This window comes from Andrena cerasifolii, chromosome 1 (assembly GCF_050908995.1).
Source record: "Andrena cerasifolii isolate SP2316 chromosome 1, iyAndCera1_principal, whole genome shotgun sequence".
Taxonomy (NCBI): Eukaryota; Metazoa; Arthropoda; class Insecta; order Hymenoptera; family Andrenidae; genus Andrena; species Andrena cerasifolii.
The window spans coordinates 7,041,673-7,061,464 of NC_135118.1; the positions used below are offsets into that span (position 1 = coordinate 7,041,673).

The following is a 19,792-nucleotide window of genomic DNA, read 5'->3' on the forward strand; positions in this document are numbered from 1 at the left end:
GTCACACGAAGTAAAACACCTGTGTACACCAAGCCAGGGATCAGGTAGTAGACGCGGGGCGCACAGAGAACCTTACACAATAAAACTTGTCCGTCTAAATGTCTAATGCCGCGGGGACAGGTGTATGACTGCAGGAGCAGTGCAGCGGGCAGCCGAATAAACGGAATTGAATTCGAGGCTACGGACGCACTGGGCGCACAACCGTGGTGTGGCAATCGCGAGCGGACTAAACGAAAGCACAACCGAATCGTAACGCGAAAACGGACGAAACGATCAGCCGAGAGGAGCCGTGGCAGGTACGCATGCGCAACGGAACAGGAATGCTCGTGAATACACGATACGTTTACTATACTTACGTACAACCACCACAACTAAACATCACGGTCGTACCCGCAGGTACGAGAAAGCACCAGTGTCTCTCAATCTACGGAGTAACGACTTAGGTTAAATCGGTTAAGAGTATTACTGCTTTTTTTTTTCGTCTGTTTTTTTCATACATCCCTGGATCTATCGATCCGCCGGTCGGCTTTCATGAACGAACGTTAATAACCCCTTGTACAAGAACCGCAATTCAAATAGAATGGAACGCGAGAGACGATCGCTTCGGCAAATATTTAATCAGCCCCGAAACGCGCGTGCGGATATTAATCTTTGTTAAAAATATTCATATACATTCGGTGGCGTTTTACGCGCTTGTAACATTCTCTGAGCTTTTCTTGTAAACCTCTTTGTAAACCAGTTCCTGCATCTGCATCCTAAGCAGCATTCTTCTATCGGCGGGCAATGTTCTTATATGGGGCAAGAGGCTCATAAGGAAATAGTAATTATCGTCGAAACGATTGCCTTCCAATGGATCTACCGTGAGACCAATGCCAGTGTCATTGTCGCCCATTAGCACCTGCTCGGGGGAGATGTTTTGCAACATCATCTCGTTCTCCGTGAGATTGTCGGAAACACTCTGGAACTCGAGATTGTCGAAGCTCTCTTCGGGCTCCTGCTTCACGTCTATGTGATTCACGCTGTCGATCTTCAATCCGTTATCGCCGCTTATCGACAGTAGATGATTCGGAAGCATGCCTCGCTCGTCGGCGTTCCTGATCATTACCGACGAACCGTTCTGCAACAGCCCTCCATCGCTGTCACCCTCGCTCGGTATCCGATCGTCGTCTTGGCAGGAATTGCTCCGCTCCCAGATCGGGGGGCGGGGTAACATTTGCTCTTTCAAGAACTGCAAGCTCTTGAAATGTATCCATACCGGCCTGTTTCGATGAAATTTACTTTTCCGATAAACTTGGTCCTTCTTTAATTCGGCCCGAAACGTGTCACGTAAACCTTTCCATTTTGCTTTTAATACCGGTTCTGCAAAAAAAAAACAGTGAAAACAATTTGCTCGACTATGAACCTACGATCTGGTGTTTCGACGATTTTATATCCAACTTGTAAGTTAGGTAAAAGCATGTGTGCTAACATATCTATGTCAACAGTAGTGAATTTACTGACTGATGAATTTGACTGATATATATTTAAAGGGGACGGAAGATACTTCGTAGACGCGACAGTTGGTGCTTACGCGCATGCGTTTTGACGAGAAGCAACTTCTACTTGCAATTTAAATCTTTCCGTCGAGTAACGCTACAAATGCCGACAAATTGTTAGTCACCAATGGTTCGTAGAGCTAAATATCGCATGGCTGTGCAGTTTTTACATCAGATCGAGTGCGGAAATTTACTTAACATTATACGACACACGGTAGCATGACATCACGGAAAAGTGAGGTTATCTGAATCGCTGTTCATACGTGCGAGTACGTACGATGTCAAAATATTGTGAAAATAATGAGAATGATAGCAAGTAGTATTCAGATCCTCTAAATGTGTCTACGTTATTTCCATGTAGCGATTAAACAGAAGTTGCATGGTAACTAACAGGCCTTTTAAAATAACAACATGAATATTTTACACATTATTAATCTCTAAACAAGTGTGCAATAACCATGCTGGATATCGTTTAAATATAAAAGTACAACAGAAAGAAAAGTTGCAATTATTCTGTTATAACGGCGATTTAATAATCCATGCTTGGGATGTATGTTCTATTAAAAAAGAGATATAAATTCTTGTTGGTTATAACGAATCGCGAAAATTCGCGCGCGAACGACATAGACATGTATGGTAAACGATTTCGACAATGCACCTACTGGGCAACTTGAATATCGATGCAATCTCCATCCAAACGCGGTTCGTCACCTCGCGATTGTGATAAGAGATATGCCTTTGGTTCCAAAGCGCTGGCCGCTTATAAACTTCGGCGATTAGCCGATTCGCGTCCATTTTCACTTCGTCCCTCATAGTTGCCGGCCAGCCGGAAAAGTGATTATTTATTTTTGGTAATTATAACGGGACAAGAGGACGCGGTATTAGCTTGTCAATCCGATGGGAACAAAGTACGGGCGAATACTAGCGCTGGGATAGCGATTAGCGCGCAGGACGCTCTCGGGTAACGATCGATTCGCGTTTCGCCCTCATCTTGCCCTTGCTAGCGCGAGCAACTTCATCTATCCTTTCCCACAAGCCAGCAGCATACACGCACCTTATGCACCCATTCCACATCACAACGATAACAGTTGAATACCTCTTGTTGACAAACATTCCAATCGCGCAAAAATTTTCCGATTTCCAAAAACTGTAATTATTCTTCTTAACTCTCGCCGTCGTTTACAAAACTAGCAAACACTTTCCTTTAAACAATAGTACAGGGCGAGTGATTTATATTATCTTTGTAAACCTTGCATAGTTTTTTATACTGATATCGCCGATACGTCTCGATTCCACCAGAATAGATTGTCCCATCGAAGTTGAACGATTAATAGAATGTCATACGAACCATTGAAGATCAGTATGTAGTACTGCTAAATATAAACTTAACCTGTGACAGTGTAGTTAAAGAAAGATTATATATTCCAGATGTTGAACGACATGAATGGATTCGAATTGATAGCGCAGGGAGCTGAGGCGCGCGTGTATAAGGGAGTCTATTTGGGAAGGCCAGCGTTAATAAAAGAGAGATTTGAAAAGAAGTATAGGCACGTAGATCTAGACACCCGTATCACGAAAGATCGAATGAAAGCCGAATGTCGCGCTATGGTACGCGCTAAAGCTGCAGGTGAAATAACACGCTTCGATATAACTACGTCGTTGAGTACAACCATAATAATGGCCAGATTATGTTTATCCTTGCGTTTCGTATTAAGGAGTAGTAACGCCGGCTATATACTTGGCGCATCTAGAGCGACGGTGCATCTACATGGAATACATCGAGGATGCAATAGTGCTAAAAGATTTTATAGACAAACAAGTTTCGAAAGGGTTAGGCCTGGACGATTCGTTAAATTTTATAGCACGTGGATTAGGCACGCTCATTGCCAAATTACATTCCAGAAATATAATTCACGGCGATTTAACTACCTCGAATGTACTCTTGCGAAATCTCGATCAGGAGTCGGACATTGAAAAGTGTGACGGTATGCAACAGCTGTAATTCGATTATTATAATCTATTATTGGCTTAATAGTCGTTTCGTCGAATTTGCTTGCTCGTTTTTTGTTCGCAGCGGCAAACAATTTCGTTATGATAGACTTTGGATTGGCTCGCGTAGAGTCGAGCGTGGAAGATAAAGCGGTCGACTTGTACGTGCTTGAACGATCGCTGCTCAGCGCGCACTCGGAAGTACCTTCGTTATTCTCCGAAATATTTGACGCGTATCAGAAATGCTATACGAATAAAAAACAGTGTAAAGAAGTTGTCTCCAAATACAAGGAAGTACAGTCACGAGGGCGGAAACGATTAATGATCGGATGATCTCGATATGTTTTTTACGAATGTATTAAACACGTTTTATTAACATACTTCTGATAACTTATACAAGTAAATACACTTAAATAAACGTTCTTATTCAATTTCTTTCGTCTTAGATTATTTCTGTCGAAACACTGACAACTTCGTGCGCAGCATCCCATAAGTTAAGGTTTTTCATCGTATTATTTATTATTTAAATAGAAATTTAATTACCAAGGAAATGTTATTATCATGCTCTAATTCTATTTCTATGTAACTACCTTGTACCTGTAGGCATTGGTTGAAATAATTAATCATTCGTCGTTAAGTGTGCCAATAAGAGGAAAAAGATATTGAGCACGAAAGTCTTGCCTGTAGTAAGTAAAATGTTAAACTCGACCAAATATTGAGCAATTTGATTATTTAAAATGTTTATTTATATTAATTATCTGTATATAATCTGATTTGGCATACGCAATATGCAACTCTATAGCGATAGTTTACAACATTTACATTCACTCATTTTCTACAGAAGTGATGGTACGTATACAAAGGAAACATGTCTGAAATTAAAACAATCCACGCGTTCCAACAAATTATCTCTAGCGACGGATAACTGATCCCTGAAATGTATCATGAAAGTTTCTGCACGGATAAATAACTTTTAAATGGATCGACATTTCTTGTATAACAATGTTGAATTACATATTATGCAGGTAAATATCTCACGAGGGAAATATCGCTTTGCATGGTCATTGAATATGCTGCGAATTTGAAGCGTAAGAAAACCATGTGAGAAGTGACGTCCGTCGAAAATGTTTACAATATAAATTGTATGTACGTGTGTAGCGCTCGGTCCTTGAAAAATAACATATGTATTTATGCTTGTATCAGTCACATCACCGCTTCCGCATGATAGAAAACTATCAGTCAAAATGCAACCCCGTATATATAATGATCCAAGTAACCTGCGTACAATAATTTCATTGAGAAAGCTACAATAAATTGAACGTTCAAGTCCAGCGATGTTAAAAGACTTTAAATTACCAAGAAACCGGCGAACGACGTCATGAAACCTTCCTTAGTTAATTCCCATACGCCGCCAAACTCCTCTTCGTCTATTTGTTGAAAATTGCTAAAGTATAGGTACGTAACGCCTGCATTAACTAGTACAAATCTGAAACGTGAAAGACAGTTTAGCGGCAGAATTGAAATACGTAATGCTAATTGTACAATTATAAGGTACTCAACGTGCTTTGACGTAGCAATAAGGATTAAGACTTACAGTAATAGAGCTATAAAACCTTTTAAAGGTATGAGGCCCCATCCTATACCAACAATAATTCCAATTGCTTGCCTAGCCCAATATATTACGTCAAGAAACTCTTCCTGTAAGGACAAGCGACGGATTTGGAAATGAAGATAAGTAAAAAAGGAAAGCTTAATTAAATAGATTGCGGTTATGTTTACTTTATCCGGCCATTCGGAGTTCGCTGTTATCGCACGTGTCCAAACACTTGATTCACATTTACCACCGTTCCCGATCTTTTCAGACTTTGAGCGCGACATTTCTACGCCTCCTCAACTTAACGGCATGAATTGCACGATAAAATTCATTAACATTTCCTAGATAAAAGATACCATTCCCACCTCATTCCCTTAAACCCAGCCTTTCGATAGCTATGCCTCTCTTCCAACTCTTGAATTATGGAAATGTGCCAGATTCCATACAATTTTTCACGCACGCGCACTAATCGCGGTCCGATGACGTGTTTACGATTTTTGTTTTAACTTAGCCAAAGAAATATTGTTTACCGTGTATATTATTGATTAAAATATACTCGTGAGAGTATTTGATTCTATTATTGCATTTAGCGCCATTGAATTCTGACGCCAGTTTATAATAAATGTAAGAAATATATTGAAAGAAATGAATTAAAATTAAAAAAAAAGTTGAAAATACATACAACAGAGACCATAGAGTTGTTCCTTTCAGTGTAATTTACTCCTGCAATAATAACATAATATTTTATTCGATTATTTAGGTTTGCTAGGAATGGGTCTTCTCGAAGTGTCGAAACCTCGAGACTTCTCGAAACCCAAAAAAAGATTCGAGTTTCGAGTATTCGAAAGTTTGCACTTTTTCTCGTTATTCGAAACTCTCGAAACCCAGATAAGAAAGTGCGTAAAATCGATGAATAAAGAATTTTATTTATTGCTATATTTTTGTTTGTATTTTCTTTAATTTTCTTCAAGTCAATAGAGAGTAATACTAAAAATTTATTGACTTCAATTCTTAAATCAAGATATTCTGTTTTTACAAAATAGAATCAGCATTTCAAGCTTCAAAAGCTTCGAGAGTCTCGAAGCCTTAAAAGTTCCGGATTTCGAGAATTTAAAAATTAACTTTGAACCCATCCCTAAGTTTTACTTTTAAGATTCATAATTTATAAAAGTAGTCAAAGGGTGGATACTAAAGTATTGCATGTTCTTGCAGCGCCTGATTACTGTATTCCTTGAAACTGAATTATAAAAAAAATCATTTGAATGCATAGGATCGTCAACATACATATTAGAAAGAACTATGAATGTCATGTATATAATAGGAGTCTTTATTTACTAGCGAATTATATTGCATGGTTAATAAGCCACGTATCGAAATCTGCTGCAAATACTGATACCAGTTTGTATTCGTTTACATTGAGTAATATAATAGATGGCGATACGTACATAACAAAATCAATAGCAGATTTTGAGACGTGTCCAATTATACAACATATGTATATATATATATAATAGATGTAAATACAGGAATGTATTAGAGAAAGTTAGAATACATGTATAAATATTATATCACGCACTCGGCACATACATACTGCAGACACATTCAATATATTTACATGCTAAAATATTGTCTATTACAGATGATCTTTTTCAGTACACAGAGTCACGATTCACATTGAACTGTTAAGTTAAAGAGAATATTGTAATACATAAATAACGTGAAAGAACTATATTTCTGGGGGTTCGCAATGTTTCAGCAATGAAATAAACATTTAAATTGGAATTTAAGTATTTCACGTAGATTACGTTTTTGGCACAATACACTAAATTTCGATCTTTATACTACACTCGTTAACTTCATATAATGATATTGTTTTGTAGAGACAATAAATTCTCATGCATCTGTATATTTAAAAAAAAACCACCTGCGACATAGTATGTATACAGAGCGTTAACTGTATGCACTTATGTAAACGTACAAGTACATACACGTTTGCAAGTACTATTTTACCACTGGAGTAATTAGATTACAAGTGCGTAACCATTATTTGAAACATACAATCGTTAAGTAACTTCATGATTAGCTATCTTCTGCGATACTGATTTGTTCGCGCTATATGCAAAGTTTTATAAATTGATTTAATAGGGCATACGATTTGACGAAAGCTTTATGAATTTAATTCGCAGTTAGGTAGATTTAGAATGATTTGTCGCTTACGGAGAGATACGTCTGAAGAGCCGATCGTTGGACCGTGCGTTCAATCTACACAACAGTTATGAGTTTAGGTATAAAGATTAGTGCATTGGACACATCCCGGATCTGATACAGTGATGTAGCAATTATACTTTTCTCCTAGCTGCTTTAATTGTATTATGGAAAGAATATTCTCAGGGTAATATGCTATATCGTTATGGAGCACATGTTCTTAAATATCTGTATGCAAAAGGATATATATATATATATATATTTTTTTTTCCCGCTATTTACGCTTATTGTTACATATTGGAGATGAGATAGATGTTTGAATACTTATTTGACTATAAGAACTGTAACTGTAATTATGGTTAATTTACCTATGCGAAACTTTTTATACATACGTATGTACATAGGTCCTTTGCTATCAAAAAACTAGTTCTCAATACACTTGTATAAGTTGGATCGTTACATCTATATTTCGTAATGTTTTCATATAATACAAAAAAATATTCGTAAAAAAGCTGCTCCCTTTGAAAGAGGACGCGCGTGGCAGAAAGACTTTAGTAAATTATCTTCAATTACGGTATATCTTTAACAACGTATAAAATAGTAAATGTAACTTACAAATATTGCAAAGAAATTCTTGAAATACAATAGTTGCCAATAATGTTTTCGTTTCTTCTCTACTTATTTCAGTTAAAAGTTTGTTTCACGCACTGACATTATCCTATATACGGTGTATGTGTTGCATAATGTGTATATATATACATACACCATGTATAGGATATATATATACACATTATGCAACACATACACCGTATATAGGATAATGTCAGTGCGTGAAACAAACTTTTTTATATATATATATATATATATATATATATAAAAAAACAGCAGTCCAGTCGCCGATTATATTATACTTCTGCTATAAAACTTAATTTAAACTCGTCCCTATTATATGGACAACAAAGACATTCGTTAATTTCTATAACATTATATGGCACACTGCATACATTTTATGATTCTTAGAGTTTGGTTTTGTGCACTCCTCAATTCCAATTGTAAATTTCATTATTTTACAGGCAGTTTTTAGAAAAGTTATTTTAAAAAATTGGAATACGATAAGAACCGAGTGGAAAACAAAAATGAAGAATTCAGAACACTAATACGGCAAGGCTTAAAGAAAACTTTGCACTGTTTAATCATCACAGGCCTATTACAGTAGGTTTTGTAGAACATAGATCAAGATAGGCGTTACAAAAGTTTAAAAAAGAATTCATTTCGGAAGACATTCAAAGTTCGTTTAAATAATTTGAATAAATCTGTGTTGTATAGTATAATAGTAGATTTCACTGATCTATTATATAATCGGACAACAGTAATATATTTAAAATAATTAAAATCATGTAATTTATGATCTACTTTAGATAGTCTATTACTTTCAATGTACACGCAAAACAATATATAAATATATAAATTTTAAAACAAACATAACGTGACTCATCATTCAAGTAATATCATCGCAAATATCAAACAGACCTTTCTCTAAGAATCCGAAGGAATGTATAAGCATAAAATATATTCTCCGTGGAAGTGTCGAGTGTCTTAACTCGGTACAATTAAAATAATAAACGATTTTAGTACATTAAATATAGACACTTACTGTTAAGTTAAGATAATAGCTGCAGTGAAACTACAGGTTTATAAAAAACAAAAATTATAATAAGATTTTCAATGCCACCTTAACGATACATTAATGTCTTCTATAGAGACTCCCGCAGTACCCCGACCCTACTATCGTGTTAGTACTTGCCCCCGCGTTTGACTTCATATGGCACAAATACAAACGTGTCGTTTTGCATGCTTTGTGCCCAGTATAAAATATTCCGACAAAAGGTGTCCCGTGGAGAAACCCAGTCACTCGCACTGACCGTCAAGTTACTACTGTGTTAAGTCACAGTCAAACGTCAACTACGTCGTTATTATAGTTAAAATTTGAATCACGTAAAAATGAAGTGCGTCGAAGTTTGGAACTCGTACGAGTCTCTTCAACCGTTTTCGGCACTTCCGTTACCTGAAAGTGTAGCAGTCTATTATGTGTATACGATTCTAATACAGCCGAAGGGATAAATACGCCATGGACAATTAATTTTACAACGATCTCTTTATGTGTTACGCCAGCAACAGGTAGATTGTATCGATTAAAATGGAAATTATTAATTCATATTAATGGATTTCAAGCGCAAATAAATCTTTTAAGCACTTACAAAAGGTTATGGGAAAGTTAAGTTTTATATCCCTATTGATTAATATATATATATATATAAAAAATGGGAAACAAAAAGAAACGTTACATGAAGTACCTTGGTATCTGGTTGGTTGCTAGATCGTGGAAGCACCGACCTCCATGCTGCAGGTGCGGTATGCTCTAAAATAATATGTACAGCAAGGCTTCTTAATTTAGAGATTCAACATGCATATTTGCGATATACTTGAAATTAAAGAGGAACTTATGCTTAATGGAAAGTGATGCGTGATTTTTATAGTGTATGCCAGGTTACTATGTACACGGAGCATGCAACGAGAAATAAGACATGTGTTCGGCTTACCGTTCTCTTTCCTTTCCGTTTTACCCTTGTTTAAGCTAGCTGCCAATTCCCTGACAGATCTTTTCTCTACACTCGTATTACTTAAAGAACTAGCAGTACTACTTGCTGATAAAGTTGGTGGCAAAGAAGCGGGCCCACTCACGCCGCTATCTGTTGATTCGTCGAGAGCATCGCCAGAATCAGGCGTATTTCCTGCTGAAGTATTTGGACTAGAACCATCGCTTAATAAATTAAATTCGCCTATAAAATTAAACGAAATATGGTATAACGAAGCTGTAATAATAAATATAGAATAGACATTGATGTAGTATAATTAGTATAAGCAATTAACTACTAATTTACTCTAAAGGTCTAAAGAATTTATCACTAATTGCCTCATAGTTTGCTCATCATCGCAAAGTGTTTACAATCTTTTATTTGTACCCCTCATGCCGTTCGTATGCAATCAGAAGACTTTCTAATGGACAGTGAAGGTGTTATTTCTTTTAGATCTCATTAAGCTTACCAGATTTTCTATCAGCGGCCATACTCCAAGGTCTCGGCTTTGGAGCTGTTGCGGGTGGAGTTAGTTTGGTTTTCGAAAGAGCACCGTTAGTTTTCCCGTCGTTAGTGGAGCCATTCCCTTTGGTTAGAGGCTTTAATACTGGAGACTTTGATGATTCCGAGTTACTCTTTGTACCGCTGCCATTCGTCGGGCTCCGGAGATCAAAGCCTGTCGACCTTAGTTTAAGAGAAGGCAAAGGCTGGCTCGCGGACTTATCCACTTCCATTGCAGACTTCTTCGTCAAGCTTTTTCTGGTTTCGTAATCTTTAGGAACAGACGTTGCAAGCGATACATCCCTATCTGAAGAATTCGCAGCAGTTGTTAGTTGTAACATTTTACCATTTTCATCTGAATCCCGCAAACTACGTGAACTTATACCAGACCCAGTGATTGGTAACGTGCTACGTTTAGAGATGTCGGCAGAATTACCGACGCTACTACTTATGTCTTTATTACTATCCGATTTCTCAACAATTCTTTCATGATTCTGAGCGTTATCGGTCGTGTTCCGTCGAGCTAATGGGGATGCAGTTAATGGTGAATCACCTTGAGATCTCCTACCGACGAGGGGAGAAAACTTCTCCAAATTATCACTGGACCGTGATCGTGGTGCAGGCTCGAGAAGCGTTTTTAACATTGGAGAACTGCACCCTGGTTTCTTGTCCATGTCTGGTGGAATACTCTTGTGACTTGTAAGAGATAGATTTGGGCTACCATCGGTTGGAAATGTATGCAGGGAGCTACAGTTTCATAAGAACAGAAAGGATTAACGAACATGATTTATGTTAAAGTATTATCAGTCGCATTTTTATAATAATACGTCATACCTATCATCACTTGTTGGAGATATAAGAGGAGTTGTCGGTGTAGTTGGTCGGAAGAATACATCGAGGCCCTCTCCAAGGGCTAGACCATCGACTGGCTGATCGGGTCTCAACATTGGTCTTGTAGGCGCTCTGGTTTTTGTTCTGCGAGGTCTAGATTTTACTAAATGTTGCAGCTGTTGACCCACAGTATTAGGTAATTCCGAAACAGAATCTAGTGATTCTGTTAAAGAATGTTCTGTTTCTGAAATGGCTGAAGAATACATTAATCAATTAAAAAAATTATAAATGTATGACATGTACATGTTAAAAAAGTATGAACCTTCTGCTTGACTTTTCGGCAATGATGGTAGTAGGTCAGGAATGTCATCGGCAGAAAGTCCTTCAACAGAATCAACTACTGATTTAGGTCGTAATTTCCTTCCGTGTAAACTTTTACGTTTATTTGACAGGTGCGGCGTAGCCTAAGCATAAAATAATTGTCAATGTTACATATTGAGATATACATATTCAAGTATCATGTTCTGAAATATCATGGAAAATTGAAATGATGAGTGAACGCTATTTTAATTACATGTATATTTAACTGTACTTACAAGATTTAAATAATCCAATTTCTAGACAGACATGAAAGCATTGCATTGTAGTTACTCTATAGTAACCATTAATATGACGTATGTACAGATCAAATCTGTATGTAAAAATTTATGTTTACTCACCATTGGCGATTGATCGGTAGAACATGGACCAATAGAATTTACTAGCGAATAAGGTTCAGGTGGGCAATCATCTTCTGAAGCGAGACTAGTTCTACCAATGGGTAATGCTGTCGATATACCTACTGTACTTGTAACACCTATGACGCTTCCACTACTCATTGAGCCAGCACTAGGCCTCAACACGTCTGGTGTGCTACTTCGTGTTCTGCTATCGCAATCACCAATCTAAAAATATTCATATAAAAGTTACAAAACTGTCCCGTAGCTTAAACCGCTATTATATACAATATATATTGTGCATACCAAGTTTTTGTAACTTCTTGATAGTGATTCGATTACTTCATCTGTTATTCTGTCAGATACGTGTGCAGCGACAGCTAAATTTAATTCGCTATAAAAAAAAAGGTTTCATTTATTAATTCGACACATACAGTGGCGGACGAAAGAAAGTTTACAACTTTTAAAATCGCATAACTTTATTAGAATTGGTCCAAACGACATGAGGTTTTTTTGAGTAGCTGGAAGGATTAGCAAAAAGAATAGTAAATGTCGTTTTTTAACCTTTTTTTTCTGAGCCTGTAATAAAAATTCAAAAAATCCGTTTGCAGATTGAAGTAACTTATATACGTGCCTAAAATTTCATCAAAATCGGTTAACGTTGCTCTGAGCTATATACGCTTAAAGATCTCAGAATAAGGTCGAAAATTGCTGATTTCGTGAATTTCGCGACATTTACTATTCTTTTTGGTAATCTGACTAATTGCATTTTTTTTTCAAAATGACGAAACACGTCACTTAGCAAACTAATCATTCTAGCTTCTCAAAGAAACCTCATGTCGTTTGGACTAATTCTAACAGAGTTATGCGATTTTAAAAGTCGTAAACTTTCTTTCGTCCGCCACTGTATATATATGTATTGAACATTAATAAATAATATAGCTCGTACTTGACTCTGTTGACTATGTCTGCACCAGCTTGCTCTGTAATAGTAGTATGTATGAATTCGCTACTGATCTGATTTTTTTCTTTGCAACTGTTACGTAGATCGTCTTCCACTGCAACTGATTCGCTTTCATCTCCCTTGAATACTGTTTGCGAAAGTATCGTAGGGCACTGATCATTTGCACACTTTATCATAGCGTCTAAAGAATCCTACATTCGGATCGAAGCATTTTACATTCATTATTACGTAGCCAGTAATAATAGTGAATATTGAATTATAAATTATGTACCTGTAAATACATGGTTACAACTTTGTGAAGTTCGTTTGCCATATCGTGTAGCTTCAATTCAATTGGGTTATTTTCATCACGCCGCTGAAGAACTTCGTGCAACCTCGGAAGGAGCTGCAAATATTACTTTCGTAAAGTTACATTCCGAGTTCGTTTATATTCAGTTTCCTATACCTGCTTCGAATTGTCCGCGTCTTGTATAAGTCCAGTCGCATAATTAATGTCGTTGTTAGCATCACAGCTCTCTGCGGCGATAGCCTTGATAGTATCTTGAGTTTGTACAACAAGCCTGTCTACCATTTGTTGCGTAGAGCTTAGTAAAAATCCTTGTTGCAGTCTGAAGGCTTGTCCGTGACTATATTTGCAGGGTGTAACGTTTCTTTGCAATAGATCTTGTATCTTTTTCGCCAATTGCTCAGTTTTCTCAGCGGAAGTTTTCATGCAGGGCTGCAGATCGTAAATTGGAAACGGCATGTGTCTCACGCTACAATTCCTATGAGTTTAGAAAATATAAGCTGTGCGACATCTGCGCCTTAGACAACATTAGCTTACTTTACGTTATTAATACGAAGAATAAGCATACTTCTCTAAAGCGTGAACAATGTCTGCATAACCCTGGAGTGTAATGTTATTTTTATCGTAAATAATGGTCCTCAAATGATTGTTAATTTGTAGTGCTTTTGCTAACAATCTTGCACCGGGGTCTCCAATCTGGTTACCACTAATATCTAAAGTATGAAGACACGTATTACTACCGAGGGCATTAATAAGATTGTAAAGATCAGACTTCAGTCGGGAATCTGGTAAATGTAATGCTTGCAAAACGCAATCGTCTTCTTGAAGCATTTGCACAAGGGCATCCATTACGATAGCAATATGCTTGCTTTTCATACTAACAGTGTTACGACCCATATACAATTGCTTAATGGACTTGTTCTTCCCTATCGCAGTTATTACTTGCGCTAGATCAACATCCATATCTATAAAGAATAAAGTAGAGCATAGATTTCAGGGACTTTTAAAATAACAATTCTTTCCCTATCGTAGAACATATACGTACTGCTGTCCGAAATGTCCAACGATGCTATGCAACGTACGCCATGAATGCAAGACTCGAGCACATGAGCACCCATGGAGCCCAAATTGTTACCACTCATATCGAGCTCTAAGCCGACTGTGCTTTCATTGCATGCCAAGCCGAGTAATAAGTGCTTCAATGCTTCTAGTGGTAATTTGCAGGAAGATATATTTAAGTACTTTAACGAAAGTGTAGCTGTAAAGAACTGCTTAAAGCTGGGAGGTATTTCTTTGGTCTTTTTGCTTGAAAAAGAGTTGCGAGCAACATTTAAATGGACTAGATTAGTTGCACAACCCCGTAGTAAAGCACCAAACAGCTGAATAAGATAAAGGCGAAATGTAACGCTGCTTATTCGTAACCTTGGGATTCCCCGTAGACAAAGTTAAAGACATACTTACACATTCTAGCGTAGTATCTGTACCACTTAGATCTAAATGAGTTAGGCTATTCGGTTGTGCCAAGAAATTGCACAGATTCTGTAATTGATTAATACTCGTGTTATAAACGATTCATTCGGAGTTACTACTTGCATTAAATTATTATATTAAATCTTGCATTTTTGAATAGGAGGCTTACATTGATGTCGTCTTTTAAACAGTTTCCTGAAAGATTCAAATATTGCAAACTAGTTGGCATGCTTCTATTTAAACTCAGTGCATGTGCAATTTGACTTATTCCTTTTCCTGTTAGTCCACAATGTGCTAAATTTAATTTCTGTAAGCCCTTAGGTAACTTTCCGATAGGTCCGCTTAAATGTGCACCTCCTTAAAAATGATATCATCATAAGTTATGCTATTAATTAAAGTGCCTATTTATTGCTTCAACTCATTAAACTAATGGCTGATGATGACTAATGATATTTATGTTAGACTAGGTACAATATAACATACAATGTTATGTACACGTGATAGGAGAGTAGCTAATAATACTTTTTACATTCTTTTTGGGAAAGAATACTACAATTGTAAATGAAGGGTTGTACTTTTAAATATGAAAGGATAAGGAGCAACTTAAATAAAAGGCACTAATAATAGAGAGTGGAAGTAGTAATGGTTATTTGCACACCTTGCATTAACTTGGCAATTATCCCACACAAGCTAGAGACTCCTACAAAAATATAAAAAAAAATTGTATTGGGATACATTTAGAGTTTTAGAGAGTGACTAACGAAAGAAAAATTGAAGACATCGCGCGGACCTACTAGGGAGAAGCACAACGTTTACAAAATCATAACTCTTAATAGCCAACACTTGCCTTTATCTTCGATCGTGTTATACGAAAGATCAATAGTTTGCAACATTGTATTAGCATTAGAAATTAGAGCTAATGATAGTTTGTGCGCAAAATCCCTGAAAAACAAATCATTTGTCAATGTTTCGAAACTAAAATTACTTTCATAATATTTATGCGACCATCGACTTTTACCACTTGATTCCAAGATTGTCTAAATAAAGTTCCTGAATAGAAAGAGATCTGCGCATAACGTGTAACAATCTTTCCAAAGGTTCGTGACTTAATTTAAGATGTGATGCTCTCAGTTTCGTAAACCAAGTGTTATATTCCAAGGCAGAAATAATTGGCACCAAATCTTTTTGATCTAAATGATCAAAATCTCTTAAATTTAATTCCCTTGTGTCGTGAGAGAGGTATATTGTATCAACATCCTAAAAATTCATACCTCCTTCAATAAAATCTCAGCCACAATAGTACTACATTACTTTTTATATTCGTTAAGAATATTACCCAGGCAACTTCTTCTCTGTACGGTACGCCGTGTAAATCGCACATGCACGCATATTGGGTTGAGAACCCACCGCACGGTCCTGTGTGTCTTGTCGCTTCTGTACTCCTAGCTAACTCGCTACCTCTTATACTTTGCAATCTACTAGCAGGTATTACTTCTATCTTTCTTATAATATAACTGCGAAAAGAATTGCATCATTAATGCCGTATTAATATCAATTCTAAGGTAACAAACATTAAATCCAATTCATAACAAAGAAGTGAATGCGTACTTTAACGGTACAGTGGGAAAGATGTTTCGAATTGCAGTATGTAAGGCCTCGATCATTGCATCTACCTCTGTAGTATCTGCGCCTGCTCCTGTAGTAGTAAAATTGTAATATCTTTCTCCGACAGTTAAAGACAACTGATTCGCTCTTTTCGATTCTATAGATGTTATTTCTAAGTAATGGAAATGGCAGTCGATCTGTAAATTAATACACGATTAATAAAGCGATCATGCAATCTTATCTACAATCAATACTAAAAACAAACATCCATCTTACCCTTGTGGGTACTTTGGCCGTTAAAAGAAACAGACGACATGGTGAAAAAACCTTGAATTTTTAAAATACATAATCGTGTTAATGTACCGTTCTAAACAGCGTTAAAAATATTGTTATTCAAAGGACCCTTAACATTATAGTAGTTACTTACTAGAACACGGTTTTCCTGTTTATCCTGCTTTGTTTCCAATTTTACAACGTTCTTCAATAATATTTTCACATGCTTGCCGAGTAATGCTTTCACCGATTCTACAAAGAATGAATAATTTATAAAAGGCCGTATCCGATGTACCGCAACGCGAAATTGCACAGAAACTAACAGGAATATTTATAAAATTGTGTCATAACCCAATTTGCATGCAATACCAAGTAAAAGGAGTAGCTATCGGAATTTTTATAGGCTTTATAAAATAATGACTGTTTGAATAAATAAATATATATCGTGTGAATGTATGACAGCTCCGAGATACGAACGTAAACATTCAGACCAAGACAAACCGTTTAAATCTTTCGTAAGTTGCGATCTGGTTGACATTTTGCTAGTTAACTTATTTTCCAAACATAACCGGGCCCATTTAAGACATTGTTTTTTCTGTCGTCCAGTGACTGAACTTTTGCGACGTGCTTTAAAAAAATGTTAAGATAAAGGGCGATGTCACGAAACTATAAAGCAGAATAGCCGCCATATTAGCACCTGCCCGCGATCCATTCTGTTCCATTCCGGTCCGTTCCATTATTACAAATATATCTAATGGTTTGAATGACTTTTTCTTCTGTTGGAACAATATTATTTTCATCCGTGGTAATAGCAATACAGAATAAAACCGTAAACAGTTCCATATATGTTACTAATATTTTATAATAACAACTACTTGATTAACAAAGGACTGATTTATTTAGAGCGATAGCTTAGAGCATATTTCTAGAGTATCAATTGATGATATGTTAAATACTTTGTAGTAGTAAATAGGTTTATTTTTTGCCTTTCGTCCTCAAAATGGGGTTACATGTGTTTTGTGTTTATGTGTTTCTGGGACTGTTAACTCAAGATTGTGCTTTCGTTTTGACCTCTTCCTTCATCTTGGGCTTCCTTTCTTCTCCTTTTTTCCAGAACCATACGCATCCACTCCGTTCCTTCTCCTTCATCCTTTAGTATCCCTTCTATCGTCTAATTTTCTCTTTTCAACTCCTTACAGTCTTTTAGCATGTGACCCAGCGTCTCTCTAGCCCCTTTAGGTACATAGTCTGCATACTGTCTCGTTTTCTTCCTTCCAGTACTTCCTTCCCAGCTCTTCGTTCCCACACCTGAACCTTGTGATCATGCCTGGATACCTGCCTTTGTAGTTTCCATCTAGGTAATTTGCTCTTTGGTTATCCCTAATTCCTGTATAATGTGTGTTGTATCTGCCTCCTAGTATTCTGTTGTATTGCCATTGAACTTGCTCTGCCCCTGACGCTTGTTCCTCAGCAAACTCTCTTCCTCTTCTTCTTTCTATTTCCATTTCTTGGATATCCATTATTTTCTGCCTACAGTATGCGCCTCTCATTTCCTCCTATTTCGACTTTTTCTCTTCTTGCTTCGCATCTATTTCCCTCCAGCATTCTTGTACTATTTTATTCTTATTCAGACGTTTCGTTCTCTCCTCATGATTTATTGCTCTTTTGCCCGCTTCTATCCTTACTTTGTCAGTTTTTCTTTCCTCCAAAATTAAATATGCTGGTGTATTGAAGTCCAAACCTAAAGTCCACCTTATGTATTTGTCCTGTATTTTCTCTACTTTTTCTGCTTCCATCCTACCCAAATTGCTGACGCGTACAGCAAGATACTTTTCACTATGCTTCTGAATATTCTCATCCTTTTCCCAAAATTGTTCCTGAACATTCTTTGTCCTATTCCCCATATCTGTGCTGTTAAAAACTTTGTATACATGTAATAAATATTCTTCGATTTTATAGAGATATTTTTCTTCATACTTCAATTTGCATTCGATTAAACATGTTTGCGATAAGAAGAAGTTTCGCTCGAATACAAGTCTCTTTATGTAGAACGTACGCAACAAAGTCTAAACTTGTTGAAGTCACGCAAGACGATAGTACAGGTAAAAGTATAATTCTGGAGATTATGGTATCTGTTTCCTTGATAATGATGGATTGTGTCTGGCAGGAATTACTACGATATCAATGGCGAACCCCCCTGTAAATATTTTAAGTAAACAACTATTGAGTGCCTTAAACTCGTCTTTAATGGACGTACAGAAAAATAATAGCAGAGGTGTTATATTAACATCCTCATTGCCTACTGTCTTCTCAGCTGGACTTGATATAATGGAGATGTACAATCGGAATGAGAAACAGCTTACAGAGTACTGGCAGATATTGCAAGATACATGGTTAACTTTATACGGCTTGGAGATACCAATTGCAGCTGCTATTAATGTATTGTTTCGTGCATTATTAGTGAAATACTTAGCATAACTAGAGTAAACCACCAATTATCTTTTACTAAGCACGTAAATATTAGTAACATAATTTTAAAGGGTTCTAGTCCTGCCGGAGGATGTGCATTAGCGCTTTCTTGTGAATACAGAGTTCTGGCCGATGGAAAAAATACTATAGGACTAAATGAAACGCGTTTAGGGCTTGCAGTTCCAACATGGTTTAAATTCATGCTTATTGATACAATAGGATATCGAAAAGCTGAATTAGCGCTTTTAAGGTAACTCATTATTAACAAATATATAATAAAGCTCTTGAGCTTAAAGGAAACATCTTTGATTGAATGAGTAATATAAATTTAGGGGTTCGTTATTCCCTCCAAAGGAAGCATTAGCGATCGGACTTGTAGACGAATTAGCTGCTGACAAAGTAGATGCGGTCAAAAAGTGTCAAGGCTACATAAATGGTTTTAAAAACGTAGCTTGTAAGTTCAGTGTTCGCTTAATCATTTACAGAATGAATAAACATGAGTTATTTACCTTGAGAAATGTTGTTAAAGTTCTAGGGCGAAGTGCAACAAAACTCAATTTACGAAAACATCATTTGCATTGGTTAAAAGAAAATCGGGAGTCGGATATCGCTGATTTTGTGGGACTTGTTCAATTACCAAAAGTGCAAGTTGGCCTTAAATTATATATCGAATCCTTGAAGCAAAAGTGATAACTATTATTGAATATATTAGTATTTC

At 36.6% G+C, this 19,792-nt stretch overlaps 5 protein-coding genes across 15 annotated transcripts; 2 read left to right on the top strand and 3 right to left on the bottom strand.

Moving 5' to 3' along the window:
- Nucleotides 1–171: 171 nt before the first annotated feature.
- On the top strand, nt 172–3,959 carry Prpk (TP53 regulating kinase). 10 transcript variants are annotated; one of them, XM_076827344.1, is made up of 4 exons: nt 172–296; nt 2,964–3,162; nt 3,251–3,520; nt 3,610–3,959. In XM_076827344.1, exons 2-4 carry the CDS (start codon nt 2,964–2,966, stop codon nt 3,855–3,857), a joined length of 717 nt encoding a protein of 238 aa, XP_076683459.1. In that variant the 5' UTR covers nt 172–296; the 3' UTR covers nt 3,858–3,959. The 10 variants fall into 10 exon arrangements, with proteins under 10 accessions (XP_076683459.1, XP_076683452.1, XP_076683407.1 ...); XM_076827337.1 differs by having other exon boundaries at nt 277–396; XM_076827292.1 differs by lacking the exon at nt 172–296 and adding an exon at nt 1,452–1,665.
- LOC143376682 (uncharacterized) lies at nt 324–2,348 on the bottom strand. The gene is made up of 2 exons (XM_076827280.1): nt 2,198–2,348; nt 324–1,359 (listed from the first exon to the last, which is right to left on the bottom strand). The coding sequence occupies exons 1-2, from the start codon at nt 2,346–2,348 to the stop codon at nt 686–688; spliced, it is 825 nt and encodes a 274-aa protein (XP_076683395.1). The 3' UTR covers nt 324–685.
- Nucleotides 3,960–4,247: 288 nt separating the features above from the next.
- On the bottom strand, nt 4,248–5,554 carry LOC143376817 (GEL complex subunit OPTI). Its single transcript, XM_076827525.1, has 4 exons — nt 5,304–5,554; nt 5,119–5,222; nt 4,881–5,010; nt 4,248–4,801 (listed from the first exon to the last, which is right to left on the bottom strand). The coding sequence occupies exons 1-4, from the start codon at nt 5,400–5,402 to the stop codon at nt 4,760–4,762; spliced, it is 375 nt and encodes a 124-aa protein (XP_076683640.1). The 5' UTR covers nt 5,403–5,554; the 3' UTR covers nt 4,248–4,759.
- An 870-nt stretch (nt 5,555–6,424) lies between these two features.
- Nucleotides 6,425–17,295, bottom strand: Lrr (capping protein regulator and myosin 1 linker 1 leucine rich repeat protein). 2 transcript variants are annotated; one of them, XM_076826754.1, is made up of 24 exons: nt 17,107–17,295; nt 16,760–16,857; nt 16,609–16,659; nt 16,336–16,529; nt 16,064–16,241; nt 15,746–15,984; nt 15,575–15,669; nt 15,386–15,427; nt 14,897–15,084; nt 14,719–14,796; nt 14,303–14,636; nt 13,826–14,222; nt 13,417–13,735; nt 13,243–13,356; nt 12,957–13,162; nt 12,314–12,401; nt 12,011–12,235; nt 11,888–11,908; nt 11,614–11,755; nt 11,295–11,544; nt 10,429–11,207; nt 9,924–10,163; nt 9,678–9,742; nt 6,425–9,388 (listed from the first exon to the last, which is right to left on the bottom strand). In XM_076826754.1, exons 1-24 carry the CDS (start codon nt 17,141–17,143, stop codon nt 9,275–9,277), a joined length of 4,494 nt encoding a protein of 1,497 aa, XP_076682869.1. In that variant the 5' UTR covers nt 17,144–17,295; the 3' UTR covers nt 6,425–9,274. The 2 variants fall into 2 exon arrangements, with proteins under 2 accessions (XP_076682869.1, XP_076682877.1); XM_076826762.1 differs by lacking the exon at nt 11,888–11,908 and having other exon boundaries at nt 17,107–17,294.
- Nucleotides 17,296–17,304: 9 nt separating this feature from the next.
- On the top strand, nt 17,305–19,764 carry LOC143376678 (enoyl-CoA delta isomerase 1, mitochondrial). Its single transcript, XM_076827266.1, has 6 exons — nt 17,305–17,434; nt 18,565–18,707; nt 18,773–19,044; nt 19,146–19,324; nt 19,407–19,528; nt 19,604–19,764. The coding sequence occupies exons 2-6, from the start codon at nt 18,605–18,607 to the stop codon at nt 19,762–19,764; spliced, it is 837 nt and encodes a 278-aa protein (XP_076683381.1). The 5' UTR covers nt 17,305–17,434; nt 18,565–18,604.
- The last annotated feature ends 28 nt before the right edge of the window (nt 19,765–19,792 follow it).

What these genes read in the sequence shown, in the direction of transcription:
- Prpk (XM_076827292.1), top strand. An exon ending in GGTACGCGCTAAAGCTGCAG is followed by an intron (nt 3,163 to 3,250) that starts GTGAAATAACAC and finishes TTTCGTATTAAG; the next exon opens with GAGTAGTAACGCCGGCTATA. An exon ending in GGACATTGAAAAGTGTGACG is followed by an intron (nt 3,521 to 3,609) that starts GTATGCAACAGC and finishes TTTTGTTCGCAG; the next exon opens with CGGCAAACAATTTCGTTATG.
- LOC143376682 (XM_076827280.1), bottom strand. Translation starts at nt 2,348, where the DNA reads ATGAGGGACGAAGTGAAAATGGACGCGAATCGGCTAATCGCCGAAGTT. An exon ending in ATCGATATTCAAGTTGCCCA is followed by an intron (nt 1,360 to 2,197) that starts GTAGGTGCATTG and finishes TTTTTTTTGCAG; the next exon opens with AACCGGTATTAAAAGCAAAA.
- LOC143376817 (XM_076827525.1), bottom strand. Translation starts at nt 5,402, where the DNA reads ATGTCGCGCTCAAAGTCTGAAAAGATCGGGAACGGTGGTAAATGTGAA. An exon ending in GGTTTTATAGCTCTATTACT is followed by an intron (nt 5,011 to 5,118) that starts GTAAGTCTTAAT and finishes TTCACGTTTCAG; the next exon opens with ATTTGTACTAGTTAATGCAG. An exon ending in CGTCGTTCGCCGGTTTCTTG is followed by an intron (nt 4,802 to 4,880) that starts GTAATTTAAAGT and finishes TATTGTACGCAG; the next exon opens with GTTACTTGGATCATTATATA.
- Lrr (XM_076826754.1), bottom strand. Translation starts at nt 17,143, where the DNA reads ATGTCAACCAGATCGCAACTTACGAAAGATTTAAACG. An exon ending in AATTGGATTATTTAAATCTT is followed by an intron (nt 11,756 to 11,887) that starts GTAAGTACAGTT and finishes TTTTATGCTTAG; the next exon opens with GCTACGCCGCACCTGTCAAA. An exon ending in TCTCCAACAAGTGATGATAG is followed by an intron (nt 11,208 to 11,294) that starts GTATGACGTATT and finishes ATGAAACTGTAG; the next exon opens with CTCCCTGCATACATTTCCAA.
- LOC143376678 (XM_076827266.1), top strand. Translation starts at nt 18,605, where the DNA reads ATGTTTGCGATAAGAAGAAGTTTCGCTCGAATACAAGTCTCTTTATGT. An exon ending in CACGCAAGACGATAGTACAG is followed by an intron (nt 18,708 to 18,772) that starts GTAAAAGTATAA and finishes TGTGTCTGGCAG; the next exon opens with GAATTACTACGATATCAATG. An exon ending in TGGTTTTAAAAACGTAGCTT is followed by an intron (nt 19,529 to 19,603) that starts GTAAGTTCAGTG and finishes ATGTTGTTAAAG; the next exon opens with TTCTAGGGCGAAGTGCAACA.